Source organism: Oncorhynchus gorbuscha, linkage group LG24, assembly GCF_021184085.1.
Source record: "Oncorhynchus gorbuscha isolate QuinsamMale2020 ecotype Even-year linkage group LG24, OgorEven_v1.0, whole genome shotgun sequence".
Taxonomy (NCBI): Eukaryota; Metazoa; Chordata; class Actinopteri; order Salmoniformes; family Salmonidae; genus Oncorhynchus; species Oncorhynchus gorbuscha.
Genome location: NC_060196.1, coordinates 19,485,493 through 19,504,098, shown reverse-complemented (window position 1 = coordinate 19,504,098; position 18,606 = coordinate 19,485,493). Strand labels below are relative to the sequence as shown.

Below are 18,606 nucleotides of genomic sequence, written 5' to 3'. Positions count from 1 at the left end.
CTGGTAACCACAGTGAGACTATTTCTTTTTTGATTTTTCGTTCACCTTTTACACCTGTTGTTTTGGGTCATCCCTGGCTAGTATGTCATAATCCTTCTATTAATTGGTCTTGTAATTCTATCCTATCCTGGAACGTATCTTGTCATGTGAATTGCTTAATGTCTGCCATCCCTCCCATTTCTTCTGTCCCCACTTCTCAGGAGGAACCTGGCGATTTGACAGGAGTGCCGGAGGAATATCATGATCTGCGCACGGTCTTCAGTCGGTCCCGAGCCAACTCCCTTCCTCCTCACCGGTCGTATGATTGTAGTATTGATCTCCTTCCGGGGACCACTCCTCCTCGGGGTAGACTATACTCTCTGTCGGCTCCCGAACGTAAGGCTCTCGAGGATTATTTATCTGTGTCTCTTGACGCCGGTACCATAGTGCCTTCTTCCTCTCCGGCCGGGGCGGGGTTCTTTTTGTTAAGAAGAAGGACGGTACTCTGCGCCCCTGCGTGGATTATCGAGGGCTGAATGACATAACGGTTAAGAATCGTTATCCGCTTCCCCTTATGTCATCAGCCTTCGAGATTCTGCAGGGAGCCAGGTGCTTTACTAAGTTGGACCTTCGTAACGCTTACCATCTCGTGCGCATCAGAGAGGGGGACGAGTGGAAAACGGCGTTTAACACTCCGTTAGGGCATTTTGAGTACCGGGTTCTGCCGTTTGGTCTCACCAATGCGCCAGCTGTTTTTCAGGCATTAGTTAATGATGTTCTGAGAGACATGCTGAACATCTTTGTTTTTGTCTATCTTGACGATATCCTGATTTTTTCACCGTCACTCGAGATTCATGTTCAGCACGTTCAACGTGTTCTACAGCGCCTTTTAGAGAATTGTCTCTACGTAAAGGCTGAGAAGTGCTCTTTTCATGTCTCCTCCGTTACTTTTCTCGGTTCCGTTATTTCCGCTGAAGGCATTCAGATGGATTCCGCTAAGGTCCAAGCTGTCAGTGATTGGCCCGTTCCAAGGTCACGTGTCGAGTTGCAGCGCTTTTTAGGTTTCGCTAATTTCTATCGGCGTTTCATTCGTAATTTCGGTCAAGTTGCTGCCCCTCTCACAGCTCTTACTTCTGTCAAGACGTGTTTTAAGTGGTCCGGTTCCGCCCAGGGAGCTTTTGATCTTCTAAAAGAACGTTTTACGTCCGCTCCTATCCTCGTTACTCCTGACGTCACTAGACAATTCATTGTCGAGGTTGACGCTTCAGAGGTAGGCGTGGGAGCCATTCTTTCCCAGCGCTTCCAGTCTGACGATAAGGTTCATCCTTGCGCTTATTTTTCTCATCGCCTGTCGCCATCTGAGCGCAACTATGATGTGGGTAACCGTGAACTGCTCGCCATCCGCTTAGCCCTAGGCGAATGGCGACAGTGGTTGGAGGGGGCGACCGTTCCTTTTGTCGTTTGGACAGACCATAAGAACCTTGAGTACATCCGTTCTGCCAAACGACTTAATGCCCGTCAAGCTCGTTGGGCGTTGTTTTTGCTCGTTTCGAGTTTGTGATTTCTTACCGTCCGGGTAGCAAAAACACCAAGCCTGATGCCTTATCCCGTCTGTTTAGTTCTTCTGTGGCTTCTACTGATCCCGAGGGGATTCTTCCTTATGGGCGTGTTGTCGGGTTAACAGTCTGGGGAATTGAAAGACAGGTTAAGCAAGCACTCACGCACACTGCGTCGCCGCGCGCTTGTCCTAGTAACCTCCTTTTCGTTCCTGTTTCCACTCGTCTGGCTGTTCTTCAGTGGGCTCACTCTGCCAAGTTAGCTGGTCATCCCGGTGTTCGAGGCACTCTTGCGTCTATTCGCCAGCGCTTTTGGTGGCCGACTCAGGAGCGTGACACGCGCCGTTTCGTGGCTGCTTGTTCGGACTGCGCGCAGACTAAGTCGGGTAACTCTCCTCCTGCCGGTCGTCTCAGACCGCTCCCCATTCCTTCTCGACCATGGTCTCACATCGCCCTAGACTTCATTACCGGTCTGCCTTTGTCTGCGGGGAAGACTGTGATTCTTACGGTTGTCGATAGGTTCTCTAAGGCGGCACATTTCATTCCCCTCGCTAAACTTCCTTCCGCTAAGGAGACGGCACAAATCATCATCGAGAATGTGTTCAGAATTCATGGCCTCCCGTTAGACGCCGTTTCAGACAGAGGTCCGCAATTCACGTCACAGTTTTGGAGGGAGTTCTGTCGTTTGATTGGTGCGTCCGTCAGTCTCTCTTCCGGGTTTCATCCCCAGTCTAACGGTCAAGCAGAGAGGGCCAATCAGACGATTGGTCGCATACTACGCAGCCTTTCTTTCAGAAACCCTGCGTCTTGGGCAGAACAGCTCCCCTGGGCAGAATACGCTCACAACTCGCTTCCTTCGTCTGCTACCGGGTTATCTCCGTTTCAGAGTAGTCTGGGTTACCAGCCTCCTCTGTTCTCATCCCAGCTTGCCGAGTCCAGCGTTCCCTCCGCTCAAGCGTTTGTCCAACGTTGTGAGCGCACCTGGAGGAGGGTGAGGTCTGCACTTTGCCGTTACAGGGCACAGACTGTTAGAGCCGCCAATAAACGCAGGATTAAGAGTCCAAGGTATTGTTGCGGCCAGAGAGTGTGGCTTTCCACTCGCAACCTTCCTCTTACGACAGCTTCTCGTAAGTTGACTCCGCGGTTCATTGGTCCGTTCCGTGTCTCCCAGGTCGTCAATCCTGTCGCTGTGCGACTGCTTCTTCCGCGACATCTTCGTCGCGTCCATCCTGTCTTCCATGTCTCCTGTGTCAAGCCCTTTCTTCGCACCCCCGTTCGTCTTCCCTCCCCCTCCCGTCCTTGTCGAGAGCGCACCTATTTACAAGGTACGTAAGATCATGGACATGCGTTCTCGGGGACGGGGTCACCAATACTTAGTGGATTGGGAGGGTTACGGTCCTGAGGAGAGGAGTTGGGTTCCGTCTCGGGATGTGCTGGACCGTTCGCTTATTGATGATTTCCTCCGTTGCCGCCAGGGTTCCTCCTCGAGTGCGCCAGGAGGCGCTCGGTGAGTGGGGGGGTACTGTCATGTTTTGTCATTTATTATCATGTCTTGTCCCTGTGCTTCCCCTTCTATTCGTTTCCCTCTGCTGGTCTTATTAGGTTCTTTCCCTCTTTCTATCCCTCTCTCTCCCCCTCCCTCTCTCACTCTCTCGCTCTCTCTTCTCTCTATCGTTCCGTTCCTGCTCCCAGCTGTTCCTATTCCCCTAATCAATCATTTAGTCTTCCCACACCTGTTCCCGATCCTTTTCCCTGATTAGAGTCCCTATTTCTCTCCTTGTTTTCCGTACCTGCCCTGTCGGATCCTTGTTTATAATTCACCGTGCTGTGTCTATGTATTGCCCTGTCGTGTCGTGTTTCCCTCAGATGCTGCGTGGTGAGCAGGTGTCTGAGTCTGCTAGGTTCAAGTGCCTTCCCGAGGCAACCTGCAGTTCTTGATCAAGTCTCCAGTCTGTTCTCGTCTTTACGAGTAGTATTATGCCTTTTGTTTTGTAAAGTATCTTTACTGGATTAAAAACTCTGTTTTCGCCAAGTCGCTTTTGGGTCCTCATTCACCTGCATAACAAAACCACCATAAAAAAGCCAGACTATGGTTTGCAACTTGCACATGGGGACAAAGATCGTACTTTTTGAGAAAAGTCCTTTAGTCTGATGAAACAAGAATAGAACTGTTTGGCCAAAATGACCATCATTATGTTTGGAGGAAAAAGGGGGAGGCTTGCAAGCCGAAGACCACCATCCCAACCGTGAAGCACGGGGGTGGCAGCATCATGTTGTGGGGGTGCTTTGCTGCAGGAGGGACTGGTGCACTTCACAAAATAGATGGCATCATGAGACAGGAAAATGATGTGGATATATTGAAGCAACATCTCAAGACATCAGTCAGGAAGTTAAAGCTTGGTCGCAAATGGGTCTTCCAAATGGACAATGACCCCAAGTATTCTTCCAAAGTTGTGGCAAAATGGCTTAAGGACAACAAAGTCAAGGTATTGGAGTGGCCATCACAAAGCCCTGACCTTCTCTCTACTATTATTCTGACATTTCACATTCTTAAATTAAAGTGGTGATCCTAACTGACCTAAGAAAGGGAATTTTTACTAGGATTAAATGTCAGGAATTGTGAAAACTGAGTTTAAATGTATTTGGCTAAGGTGTATGTAAACTCCTGACTTCAACTGCATATATATATTTTAAAACTTTTTAATTGCTACACCTTTTCAGCTTTTTTAGGGAAATTTGATTTGACTTAAATTTGATTTGACTCCAACTCTGATGCACATAGTTAATGCAGTATATAATGTTGAACGTTTCAAAAATCATCATACTTTACTTATGTCCCACATCGTATTATTCATAAATTATTTCTATATATATATAGAGATTTTGAGGGGGGAAACACACTTCTTCCAAAGCTTCTCAAACTCCCGGTCCTCTAAGTTGAGGCCCAACTGTGCAAGACATCTCTTCAGCTCTGGAGCTACAATCAAACTGATCCTCTGTAGGCCGAGCTCTGTGGGACGTGACTCTATGACCTCCAGGAACCTGTGGTGGGGAGAACCACATCATTTACATTTTAGTCAGCTGTAAGCAGATGCTCTTGTCTAGCTATCTTTGGTCTAGCATTCAGCTTCGGAAAGTGAAAACGTTTCTGTGACATTCAGATACATATACAGTGGGGCAAAAAAGGATTTAGTCTGCCACCAATTGTGCAAGTTCTCCCACTTAAAAAGATGAGAGAGGCTTATTTTCCACCATAATTTGCAAATGAATTCATTAAAAATCCTACAATGTGATTTTCTGGATTTTTCTTTCTCATTTTGTCTGTCATAGTTGAAGTGTACCTATGATGACAATTACAGGCCTCTCTCATCTTTTTAAGTGGGAGAACTTGCACAATTGGTGTCTGACTAAATACTTTTTTGCCCCACTGTACATACTGTGTGTGTGTGTGTGTTTGGATTCATGGTGACTATTTAAGCACCAAACATAGCAGATTCTTGGTTGCAATTCATATTGCAGATATAAAGTACGATCTCTATTAAAAAAAGACTGCTTCTTTGTTTTCCAAATGTCACTCCAATTAAGTAGTGATATCCAAATATTCAATCATTTTTTTGACTTGCATAGACTTCATAGGTGGTGACCAAAATGTTGATTTTTGGAAAATTTGACACTAATACTTTGTAAATGTTAAGGAGATGTCCTGTCCAGGGGGTGTACTTGTACATCAAGCTGCCTCAGGCTACATAAACAGATAGTTTCCATTTCCAATGAGACATTCTGGCTCGCACAAATGCCTAGGCTTGTGCAAGGCTAGTTACTTTTACTTACTTTATAAATGTAGCCTAGTGTCCACAGGGTGGCTGCTAGTGTGACTGACTAACAGACGTTTTCAAAAGATAACAATACTAGGACGCCTGCGGGTGAACGCCTTATGGAAGGCGAGCAAAAAGTCCTGTCAATCAGACACATCAGTAAGGGGTAACAGGATTAAAGAGTTCACAACCATTTGACTCTCCCTCCCTCTCTCTTTCTTCTCTCTCTCTCTCTCTCTCTCTCTCTCTCTCTCTCTCTCTCTCTCTCTCTCTCTCTCTCTCTCTCTCTCTCTCTCTCCTTTCTGTGCTTCTCACTCCTCTCTCTTCCTGAGTTTTTCTTTCTCTCCCTCACCCTTTTCTCTTGCTCTCACCATTTTATCTGTCCCTCTAACCCCTCTCTATTCCCGAGTTCCATTTCTCTCCACCCTCTTACTTTCTCTCTCCTCCTTTCAGTGGAAAACATACTCAATTGTCATTCATGAATATAGGTAAAGATACCTCAAGTAAAGATGACTCGAGTAAAAGTGTGTGAAAGTCACACAGTAAAATACTACTTGTGTAAAAGTCTAAACGTATCTGGTTTTAAATGTACTTAATTAAGTACAGTGGTGGAAAAAGTACTCAATTGTCATACTTGAGTAAAAGTAAAAGGTCAAAGTAAATTAACTTCCTTTTATTAAGCAAACCAGACGACACATTTTTCTTGTTTTTCAAATGTAAGGACAGCCAGGGGCACACTCCAACACTCAGACATAATTTACAAGCACATTATTTCTGCTTAGTGAGTCGGCCAGATCAGAGTCAGTAGGGATGACAGCGTGTTATATTGATAGGTTTTTCCAATTGGACCATATTGCTGTCCTGCCTGAGCATTTGATATGTAACTGGTACTTTCGGGTGTCAGGGAAAATGTATGGGAGCAAAATTACATATATTTGTTTCTAATTTGGTGGAGTAAAAGTAAAAGTAGTCAAAAATATAAATAGTAAAGTAGAGTACACGTATTCCCAAAAACGACTTAAGTAGTACTTAGTTACTACTTAGTTACTTTTACACGACTGCCTCGTTTTTCATGCTGTTCTTTTTTGGTCACTCTTTCTCTTGTATTCCCTCCCTTTCAATCCCCTCCTGCTCTCTTTCCCTCACTCTTCCCTCTTTCTCTCCCTCTCCCACCCACCCCCTGTCTCTCACTCCCCCTCTCCCCTTCTCTTTGCTCCAACTGACTAGGAGTCTCCAGGTCTTCCTAATTGGTCACGGGGATTTCTGAACTGGTGGCTCTCAGGCCTTCTCAGCCTCCGCTGGAATGTGTTTATGTGTGTGTCTGTGTGTTTGTCTGTCTGTCTGTCCACCACAGCCGGTTTGCCAGTTTGCCCTGACAGGGGAGACACACATACCTCCCCGGTGGAGAGCTGCTGATGACAAACTGTCTCTTGCGCATGCGCCCACACCCACCCACACACACATATACACACACACACACACCATTTGACACCCCGACAATGGCACCAAAGAGAAGAGGTAAATACTTAAATAATCTCCTTTCCCCTGAGTCCTGTGGTTTTGGGCTCCTCTGTCGATAGAAAGGGAGTATGAATGTGCCCAGTGTTTAAAGCATCCTACCAAGTTTGAACTGAGATTGCTCTAAAGCGGGAGAATTGCGTCAGCATTAACTTAAAACAGAAAGGGCCATTTTGGCTCTGCATTGTTTGAATCTAACTATCCAGGGGGTGAGTTTCCCGAAAGCTTTGTAGCTAACTCACCCTAAGCCTGCCTTTTGTCTAGAGTTATCTTTCCAGGGTTAGTCAATCCCCAGCCTTCTTTGACCCAGAGATTTCAGAACTGATGGTCTAGTAATGTAGTTTTTGGGGTTGTGGTACAGTATCTGTCCCAACCAATATCATGATTTCACTATGTTGGAATTTAGACACTGCATTGCCAAGCCATTTCTAGGCTGGGGGGCGACAGTACTTCAGCTCTCAGGAAGGCAATAGAGATGCTAACTTAACCATCCACCTGTCTGACACTTGCAGATCTCAGCCATAACGCACTCACACTTTCCTTAAAGTCTGAAGTACAACCCCGGCACAACCATAGCATGACTTACAATATTTATACTTATAAAACAAACCAAAAAATTGGGGGATAGATCACCTTTAACATTTCATTTAGATTGTAGCTTCCATCAATGTAATTGTCTGCATAATTTCCAATCCCCATATATATTTTTTGTAAAACAAAAATATATATATATATATATATATATATATATATATATATATATATATATATATATATATATATATATATATATATCAGTGCATTTGGAAAGTATTCAGAACCCTTGACTTTTTCCACATTTAGTTTATGTTACAACCTTATTCTAAAATTGATTAAATTGTTTTTTCCCCTCATCAATCTACACAGAATACCCCGTAATGACAAAGTACAAGATTTTTTAAATGTTTGCAGATGTATTAAAAATAATAAACTGAAATATGACATTTACATAAGTATTCAGACTGTTTACTCAGTACTTACTTGAAATACCTTTGGCAGCGATTACAGCCTCAAGTCTTCTTGGGTACGACACTACAGGCTTGGCACACCTGTATTTGGGGAATTTCTCTCATTCTTCTCTGCAGATCATCTCAAAATCTGTCAGGTTGGATGTGAAGTGTCGCACCAGTTTGAGGTCCTGAGCGCTGTGGAGCAGCATTCATCTTTCCCTCAATCCTGACTAGGCTTCTAGTCCCTGCACTGAAAAACATCCCACAGCATGATGCTGCCACCACCATGCTTCACCGTAGAGATGGTATTGGCCAGGTGATGAGCGGTGCCTGCTTTCCTCTAGACGCTTGGCATTCAGGCCAAAGAGTTCAATCTTGGTTTCATCAGGCCAGAGAATCTTGTTTCTCATGGTCTGAGAGTCCTTTAGGTGCCTTTTGGCAAACTCCAAGAGGCCGTCATGTGCATTTTACTGAGGAGTGGCTTCTGTCTGGCCATTATACCATAAATGCCTGATTGGTGGAGTGATGCAGAGATAGTTGTCCTTCTGGAAGGTTGTCCCTCCTCCACAGAGGAACTCTGGAGCTCTGTCAGAGTGACCATCGGTTCCTTGGTCACCTCCCTGACCACGGCCCTTCTTCCCCAATTGCTCAGTTTGGCCGGAAAGCCAGCTCTAGGAAGAGTCTTGGTGGTTCCAAACTTTTTCCATTTAAGAATGATGGCAGCCACTGTGTTCTTGGGGACCTTCAATGCTGCAGACATTTTTTGGTACCTTTCCCCAGATCTATGCCTCGACAAAATCCTGTCTCGTATCTCTACGGACAATTCCTTCGACCACATGGCTTGGTTTCTGCTCTGACATGCCCTGTCAACTGTGGGAACTTATATAGACAGGTGTGTGCCTTTCCAAATCATGTCCAATCTAATGAATTTACCTCTGGTGGACTCCAATCAAGTTGTGGAAACATCTCAAGGATGATCAATGGAAACAGGATGCACCTGAGCTCAATTTCGAGTCTCGTGGCAAAGGGTTTGAATACTTATGTAAATAAAGTTTTTCTGTTTTTTTATTACTTAAAACCTGTTTTCGCTATGTTATTATGGGCATTGTGTTTAGATTGGTGAGGGAAAAAACATCATTTCATAAATTTTAGAATATAAGATGTATTTATACATTTTCCTTTATTATGTTCTCCTAACCCTGCCATCCCTTCCCTAATGGAGTAAACTAATGGACAACAACAGTTAGGCTTCTACTTCCATCTTTTACATACTATATACATTTTAGCTTTCTATTCTCATAGCTTCTCAATCCAGACTTACCTGTTCTGGGCCTGTCCCCGCAATAGGGATAGGGTCTGAGAGGCTGTGACTTTAGCTGGAGAAAGGGGAGGGGCTGTGCTGGGATCCTGGGTGGGGTTAAACCAAGTGGCTGGTCCACCTGCTCCAGACTCTCTTATGGCCTCCCACAGCTCCTCAAAGCTAATGGCTGCCTTCTTCGACAAATGCAGTCTGGAGGATTCAAAACGGTTATGTTTTACTGTATGGTTTAGTCCAGTGATGGAGTTAACTGCAGGGATGAATTGAGATTATTTTAGATTTGATCAAATTTAAGAATTATTCATGGTTTTCTATGAGAAGTTTTGAGTTTTTGAATTTAGTTGAAATTGAATTGACCCCAACCCAGGTTCATTGGTTTTGTTTTTAGATGACTCTATTACACATGGCAAGTTCATTGTAGGCTAGTTCATGTTTTGTTTCAGTGAATCAAACCAAACATTCACACACAGTCAGATTTTAGAAAAGGAGTGTGCTAGATAAACAAATATATATATATACAGTACCAGTCAAAAGTTTGGACACACCTACTCATTCAAGTTATTTTTAAATGTTTACTATTTTCTACATAGAATAATAGTAAAGACATCAAAACTATGAAATAACACATATTGAATCATGTAGTAACCACAAAAGTGTTAAACAAATCAAAATATATTTTATATTTGAGATTCTTCAAATTCTTCTTCACCCTTTGCCTTGATGACAACCTTGCACACTCTTGGCATTCTGTCAACCAGCTTCATGAGATAGTCACCTGGAATGCATTTAAATTAACAGGTGCGCCATGTTAACAGTTAATATGTGGAATTTCTTCCCTTCTTAATGCATTTGAGCCAATCAGTTGTGTTGTGACAAGGTAGGGGTGGTATACAGAAGATAGACCTATTTGGTCAAAGACCAAGTCCATATTATGTCAAGAACAGTTCAAATACACAAAGAGAAAAGACAGTCCATCATTACTTTGAGACATGAAAGTCAGTCAATCCGGAACATTTCAAGAACTTTGAAAGTTTCTTCAAGTGCAGTCGCAAAAACCACAAACCACAGGAAAGTAAGACCGAGAGTTACTTCTGCTGCAGAGGACAAGTTCATTCGAGTTGCCAGCTTCAGAAATTGCAGAACAAATAAATGCAATTGAAAATAAATGCCCTATTTGGTAAAAGACCAAGTCCATATTATGGCAAGAACAGATAATTGTATATGTTTTGATTTGTTAAACACTTCTTTGGTTACTACATGTTTCCATATGTGTTATTTCATAGTTATGATGTCTTCACTATTATTCTACCATGTAGAAAATAGTCAAAATAAAGAAAAACACTTGAATGAGTCGGTGTGTTCAAACTTTTGACTGGTACTACCAGATAGGTACAGTGAAATGTGTCGTTTCAAACGGTCAGCCATAGTAGGAGTTTATTCTTTCTTTCTGTAAAGGAGCAAATTAGAGTGAAGTGACTTTCTCAAGGGCACATCAACAGATTTTCCACCGTGTCAGTTTGTGTATTCGAACCAGCGACCTTTCAGTTACTGCCCCAACACTCTACTCGCTAGGCTACCTGCCGCCCTATAGAGTTTTAGACTTCTATTATGTTTTTTCTTTATACTGTCAACCTCGCTGACTCCTTTACCCAGCACTTTGCAACAAATGCATTTGAATGCACTATACTATTAAAATGTGATATTTATTGAAATTGGTTGATGTACTAACCGGAGCAGCAACTGGCTGTACTGCTGCAGTGTGATGAATCGGCCCAGAAACTTGGTGAGGATCATCAGCAACACATCTCTGTGAGCATAGACAGGAGAGAGGGGAGGGATCAAGAAACCATATAGGATAAAGGACATCCTGTAGCTGTGTGTTTGTAGGTGTTAATGTATAGGGAGAAGATTTTGTGTAGGTAATATCATTTTTTTAAAGTGTGTGTGTGTGTGTGTGTGTGTGTGTGTGTGTGTGTGTGTGTGTGTGTGTGTGTGTGTGTGTGTGTGTGTGTGTGTGTGTGTGTGTGTGTGTGTGTGTGTGTGTGTGTGTGTGTGTGTGTGTGTGTGTGTGTGTGTGTGTGTGTGTGTGTGTGTGTGTGTGTGTGTGTGTGTGTGTGTGTGTGTGTACGTGTGCGTGCTCGTGTTAGTCAAAGCTTAACCTGTTGGCCAGTGCTTTTCCGTCCGGATGGTTGTTCTTGAACATTCGTTGAAGGTTCAAGTGTCCTAACAACTGAATGTTCTGCCTTAGCTCGTGCTCAAGCTGGAGGTAGAACACAAAGATATCAATGCAGTGACTATAGCTCACTCAGTCTATTCAGTGCATTCATTTGTTAATTCATTTGGTCAGTTGTTCATTCAATTTGTTAGTTCATTCAATACACCAATCTCACATCCAACAAAACAGAGGAAGCTAAGTGACATCCACTAGGAACTATGCTGATGTCATAGGCAGGTTAGCCCTTCCTGCTGGTAGGTTAGGACTTTGACTGACGTTCATCGTCTCTATTATCAGGGGACTTCTTCTGATCTAAGGAAGAGCAAGAGAGGGGGTTTGGGTATTAAGAAAACTGTTGTGGATCCCTTTTGACAGGCAGTATCCCCGACTGTCTGTGCATTTTTATGTTCGCCTTGGCGTGTGTGTCTATGTGTGCACACAGTAGGTGTACTCTGAACACTGCATTGTGCATGAGTGTACAGCATATTATGTACGACTGAACTGTGTGTGTGTGTGTGTGTGTGTGTGTGTGTGTGTGTGTGTGTGTGTGTGTGTGTGTGTGTGTGTGTGTGTGTGTGTGTGTGTGTGTGTGTGTGTGTGTGTGTGTGTGTGTGTGTGTGTGTGTGTGTGTGTGTGTGTGTGTGTGTGTGTGTGCGCGCGCACTTGCATGCCTGCGTGGGCGCATTTGTGCTTTGTCTTCACTATTATTCTACAATGTAGAAAATAGTCAAATTAAAGAAAAACAATTGGTTCTAGACAGGGATAAACCTGGTCAGCTATTCCCGTCTGACATCTGCAGATTTCAGCCATAACACACTCACACTCAAAATGCTAATCTCTACCTTTCTACCTCTTAACCATTCTTGACCAATGGGGATGAGGTTCTCTGGGTACCTATGGGTTTTCCGTCAGCATGGTTCAAGGACCCCACTGAACCCTCTTTCGTTACTCCGGACCCCAACTCCACATCATATCTGTGTCTGTTATTTAAACTAAGAACGAGACTGACTTTGATGTGGAAGGAGAGCAACACTGTCTGACTTCCTGCACAATCCTGCTGTTGTCGAGCTCATAGCTAAGAAGCTGTCTGTGGTCTTGGAATATATTAATATGGATCAAATGGTCAGACTTAGACCTAAATCAAGAATTCCATTGAGTGTTGAACAGGAATAAGCACCCTTGAAAACTGGAGAGAAGTTGAATAAACCAGAAACCGTGGATTGATGGCAGCATTCGCATGAAACTGAAAGCGCGAACCACTGCTTTTAATCAGGGCAAGGTGTCTGGTAACATGTCCGAATATAAACAATGCAGCTATTCCCTCCGCAAGGCTATTAAACAAGCTAAGCATCAGTACAGAGACAAAGTGGAATCTCAATTCAATGGCTCAGACACAAGAGGCATGTGGCAGGGTCTACAGTCAATCACGGACTACAAGAAGGAACCCAGCCCAGTCACGGACCAGGATGTCTTGCTCCCAGGCAGACTAAATAACTTTTTTGCCCGCTTTGAGGACAATACAGTGCCCCTGACACGGCCTGCAACGAAAACATGCGGTCTCTCCTTCACTGCAGCCGAGGTGAGTAAGACATTTAAACGTGTTAACCCTCGCAAGGCTGCAGGCCCAGACGGCATCCCCAGCCGCGCCCTCAGAGCATGCGCAGACCAGCTGGCCGGTGTGTTTACGGACATATTCAATCAATCCCTATACCAGTCTGCTGTTCCCACATGCTTCAAGAGGGCCACCATTGTTCCTGTTCCCAAGAAAGCTAAGGTAACTGAGCTAAACGACTACCGCCCCGTAGCACTCACTTCCGTCATCATGAAGTGCTTTGAGAGACTAGTCAAGGACCATATCACCTCCACCCTACCTGACACCCTAGACCCACTCCAATTTGCTTACCGCCCAAATAGGTCCACAGACGATGCAATCTCAACCACACTGCACACTGCCCTAACCCATCTGGACAAGAGGAATACCTATGTGAGAATGCTGTTCATCGACTACAGCTCGGCATTCAACACCATAGTACCCTCCAAGCTCGTCATCAAGCTCGAGACCCTGGGCCTCGACCCCGCCCTGTGCAACTGGGTACTGGACTTCCTGACGGGCCGCCCCCAGGTGGTGAGGGTAGGCAACAACATCTCCTCCCCGCTGATCCTCAACACGGGGGCCCCACAAGGGTGCGTTCTGAGCCCTCTCCTGTACTCCCTGTTCACCCACGACTGCGTGGCCACGCACTCCTCCAACTCAATCTGTCATGTTTTGTCATTGGTTATCATGTCTTGTCTCTGTGCTTCCCTTCTATTCGTTTCCCTCTGCTGGTCTTATTAGGTTCTTTCCCTCTTTCTATCCCTCTCTTCCCCTCCCTCTCTCCCTCTCTCGCTCTCTCTCTCTATCGTTCCGTTCCTGCTCCCAGCTGTTCCTCATTCTCCTAACTACCTCATTTACTCTTTTCACACCTGTCCCCTATTTTGCCCTCTGATTAGAGCTCCTATTTCTCCCTCTGTTTTCCGCTTCAGTCCTTGTCGGATCCTTGTATGATGTTCGCTGTTCTGTGTCCTTGTCTCGCCCTGTCGTGTTTTACCTTCTTCAGATGCTGCGTGTGAGCAGGTGTCTAGGTCTGCTACGGCCGGTGCCTTCCCGAAGCAACCTGCAGTCTATGGTCGAGTCTCCAGTCAGTCCTCTCTACTGACGAGTGGATTTCAGTTTTCCTGTTTTGTTTTCACCTTGATATATCCAGGAGTATCACTTTTGTCAAATACTGGAATAAAGACTCTGTTTTCGTTAAGTCGCTTTTGGGTCCTCATTCACCTGCATAACACAATCATCAAGTTTGCGGACGACACAACAGTGGTAGGCTTGATTACCAACAACGACGAGACGGCCTACAGGGAGGAGGTGAGGGCCCTCGGAGTGTGGTGTCAGGAAAATAACCTCACACTCAACGTCAACAAAACTAAGGAGATGATTGTGGACTTCAAGAAACAGCAGAGGGAACTCCCCCCTATCCACATCGATGGAACAGTAGTGGAGAGGGTAGCTAGTTTTAAGTTCCTCGGCATACACATCACAGACAAACTGAATTGGTCCACTCACACTGACAGCGTCGTGAAGAAGGCGCAGCAGCGCCTATTCAACCTCAGGAGGCTGAAGAAATTTGGCTTGTCACCAAAAGCACTCACAAACTTCTACAGATGCACAATCGAGAGCATCCTGGCGGGCTGTATCACCGCCTGGTACGGCAACTGCTCCGCCCTCAACCGTAAGGCTCTCCAGAGGGTAGTGAGGACTGCACAACGCATCACCGGGGGCAAACTACCTGCCCTCCAGGACACCTACACCACCCGTTGTTACAGGAAGGCCATAAAGATCATCAAGGACATCAACCACCCAAACCACTGCCTGTTCACCCCGCTATCATCCAGAAGGCAAGGTCAGTACAGGTGCATCAAAGCTGGGACCGAGAGACTGAAAAACAGCTTCTATCTCAAGGCCATCAGACTGTTAAACAGCCACCACTAACATTGAGTGGTTGCTGCCAACACACTGTCATTGACACTGACCCAACTCCAGCCATTTTAATAATGGGAATTGATGGGAAATGATGTAAATATATCACTAGCCACTTTAAACAATGCTACCTTATATAATGTTACTTACCCTACATTATTCATCTCATATGCATATGTATATACTGTACATCATCGACTGCATCCTTATGTAATACATGTATCACTAGCCACTTTAATATATATAATATAATATATACTTTAACTATGCCACTTTGTTTACTTTGTCTACACACTCATCTCATATGTATATACTGTACTCGATACCATCTACTGTATGCTGCTCTGTACCATCACTCATTCATATATCCTTATGTACATATTCCTTATCCCCTTACACTGTGTATAAGACAGTAGTTTTGGAATTGTTAGTTAGATTACTTGTTGGTTATCACTGCATTGTCGGAACTAGAAGCACAAGCATTTCGCTACACTCGCATTAACATCTGCTAACCATGTGTATGTGACAAATACAATTTGATTTGATTTTTAGGAGATGTCAGATGGAGTGAAATGTAGTGAAAAGAGGGAAAAAGAGACCAAAAACGGATGAAAGGTGAGAGGCGGAAAGAGGGAGAGACAGTACCTGGTCCACTTGGATCCTGAGCTGGGCCTCATGGCAGGAGGCTGCGGTAGTAGTTCTGGTAAGGATACTGGTTCTGCTGGTATTGGTTTGGCTGGTGATGCTGGTTTTAATGGTACTGGTTAGGCTGGTGACTCGGCTCCCCCTGCTCTCTGGTGCCACCCGCTGACCTATCCAAAGTACAACCACATTCACAGCATACCAGGATCATGACCACTCCTGATAAGTATAAACTCTGTTTAATTGTTTAAACACATTAATTGTAATTAATTCTGGGTATCGGTATTCTCCAGTTTAGTGCACACAGTCACAAAGTCATTGTGGATTGCATTTAGGCTAGTCGATCTGATGGGATAGGTGTATAAAATCTACCATTTTGAAGTCAGTTCAGGAAGTAATTTGAATTTATGAATATATTCTACTATTCCTTTCAGTTTATTGAGAAGTTATTGAAAATAGTTGCACTTTCTTCCTATTATTGAATTGGAACTTTATCCCAACCCTGCAATCCAGCAGTTCATGGAATTTGTAATAACACTAGACATTGAGTTCTACATTACATTTGCCATATTCGAAGAGGCTAGACCTAGTAGTCTATCATATCTAGTGGTGTAAAAAGTACTTAAGTAAAAATACTTTAAAGCACTACTTAAGTTGTTTTTTGGGGTATCTGTACTTTACTTAGCTATTTAGATTTTTGCCAACTTTTAATTTTACTTCACTACATTCCTAAATAAAATAATGTACTTTTTACTCCATACATTTTCCCTGACACCCAAAAGTACTCGTTACATTTTGACAGGAAAATGGTCCAATTCCCAAACTTATCAAGAGAACATCTCTGGTCATCCCTACTGCCTCTGATCTGGCAGACTCACTAAACACAAATGCTTTGTTTGTAAATTATGTCTGAGTGTTGGGTGTGTCCCTGGCTATCAGTAAATATATATAATGGTGCCATCTGGTTTGCTTAATATAAGGAATTTGAAATGGTTCATAATTGTACTTGTACTTTTGATGCTTATGTACATTTAATCAAATCCATTTACTTTTGATACTTAAGTTTATTTAAAACCAAATACTTTTAGACTTTTACTCAAGTTGTATTTTACTGGGTGACTTTCACTTTTACTTGAGTTATTTTCTATTAAGGTATCTTTACTTTTACTCAAGTATGAAAACGGAGTACTTTTTCCACCACGGATTATATCCACTTTAAAAAATAAATAAAAATTCCTCCCAAGATAATCAACAATTACCAACTCCAATAGCAGAAGCATCTGGCCAAACGTCGCACATTTTTTTGTAGAAGGGCGCCACCACATGGAGATTTGGACCAGAGAAACTGTTCTGGTGCTGTTTATGGTACTGAAAGGAATTCGTGTGTGTGTGCGTGCGTGCGTGAGTGCGTGCGTGCGTGCGTGTGTGTGAGAGAGAGAGAGAGAGAGAGAGAGAGAGAGAGAGAGAGAGAGAGAGAGAGAGAGAGACTATTCAAATTTGTTGCGCAGTATTTCTCCATCCTATTATTCGTTTAGCTAGAGATCACGTTGCAATAGGCTACTCACCAAAGATGGGCAGCCGTAGTTTAACCGGATCAAGGGCTACTGAGACTTCGACTCCTTCGGGGATTGGCTGCGAGACCAGGCTGAAACCGCTCTGCTTCGGCGGAGCCTTGTCATAAGGATAACCTGTGGCCCTTCTTGTGTTTTGACCTCGGAAAACAAAGTCGAGGTCCCCATCCCGCAACAGCGGCGGTACAACTTCGTCACTCCCAGCGTAATCTCTGGAGTAGCCTCTGAGAGAGAGGGTTTCTGGGTCTATGAGTCTTGATAACGGGTGCTGAATGGCTGGTAGTCGAAGAGAAGCAACCGAGGACAGTCTAGACATTGTATCTGTCATACTCCAGGATAAAAACGGTCGCAAACGTCACATGGTGATGATAGCAACTATATTTGTTATTAATGCTTCCTCGATAGCTTATGCTACTCTATGCTGAAGTTCCTTCACTGCGTACGACGGCAAAGGTTAACTTTTTGTGCCTCGTCTCCAACTCGAGTTGGTTTTGCAGAATAGGCTATAGGTGCGCGGTTGCTACAGACAACAGAAAGCACTCCAGCCCTCTCCATCAAAGTGTATTTATTGCGGTGGTAAATGGTGGGGTGGAGTTGTCAACTCAAAGAACAATGGTGTTGTTCTTGGCTTTATGTGGTATTTTTATGTGTGCAACTTGACAAATTGATAGCCTCACAGATGAAATACCCCACTGCGCAAAAACTGTTTGAATCAACGTTGTTTACATGTCATTTCTACAAAAAAAATGCAATGTGATGTAGTTGAATCAACGTGGAAAACTGGTTGGATTTCCAAAAAGCCATCAATGTAAGGTTTTTATTTTTAACTTTTTAAACAACACACTTTCCGAACTGTGGGAAATGTAACCTACATGCAACCTTAATTATACTTGTTTTAAAGCAAGGCCTATAGCATTCGTCCCATTTAAAGTTATTTGAGTGGGTTTCAATAGCATATTATATTTATTGCTGCCTGTCAAAATGCAATGCACTGATCGCAGTTGCTATGCAGCCTGCAAACAACTGCTAAAATTGGTGTGCAGCAAAACCAGGGAAATGTGAGAGCATTACTCGCATTACTCATTGCATAACTGTAGTCATATAGTGATAATAAATCCCACCAACCATTTGCGTAATTTTCGCACTTAGCCTATTGCAATGTGCGGGCACGTGCGCTTAGGATTTGGTCCCATTGCAACAGGGCACAAGTCAAGCTCCTATGCACGTCGAGCACGGAGCAACGCATTTGTCGGGTAATTATCTGTAGACATCGACATGCGCACACACATGACCTATTCGTGCAGGATCTCTTGATCTCCACGAAGCAGCCATAGGTCTCATGGAATTGCTGACACGAGGAGCATGTATAGGCTATTAACGTTGTGATTGGAATTTGAAACAAGGTGGGCTTCTATAACCACACAGACTCATTAGCTTATTAGTTATCAATGGGATTCTGCTGGTATTCACCTATATTATTATTTGTCAC

General features: G+C 43.9%; 1 protein-coding gene across 1 annotated transcript; it reads right to left on the bottom strand.

Moving 5' to 3' along the window:
- Nucleotides 1-4,399: 4,399 nt before the first annotated feature.
- LOC124012178 lies at nucleotides 4,400-17,633 on the bottom strand. Its single transcript, XM_046325661.1, has 6 exons — nucleotides 17,112-17,633; nucleotides 15,550-15,716; nucleotides 11,335-11,435; nucleotides 10,905-10,982; nucleotides 9,179-9,367; nucleotides 4,400-4,577 (listed from the first exon to the last, which is right to left on the bottom strand). The coding sequence occupies exons 1-6, from the start codon at nucleotides 17,443-17,445 to the stop codon at nucleotides 4,400-4,402; spliced, it is 1,047 nt and encodes a 348-aa protein (XP_046181617.1). The 5' UTR covers nucleotides 17,446-17,633.
- Between the last annotated feature and the right edge of the window lie 973 nt (nucleotides 17,634-18,606).

Excerpts from the sequence above, each read along its gene's own strand:
- LOC124012178 (XM_046325661.1), bottom strand. The coding sequence starts at position 17,445 with ATGACAGATACAATGTCTAGACTGTCCTCGGTTGCTTCTCTTCGACTA. Across the intron at positions 15,717-17,111 it reads ACTACGGCTGCCCATCTTTG|GTCAGCGGGTGGCACCAGAG; the intron begins GTGAGTAGCCTA and ends TACTTTGGATAG. Across the intron at positions 4,578-9,178 it reads CGGGGACAGGCCCAGAACAG|GTTCCTGGAGGTCATAGAGT; the intron begins GTAAGTCTGGAT and ends TCCCCACCACAG.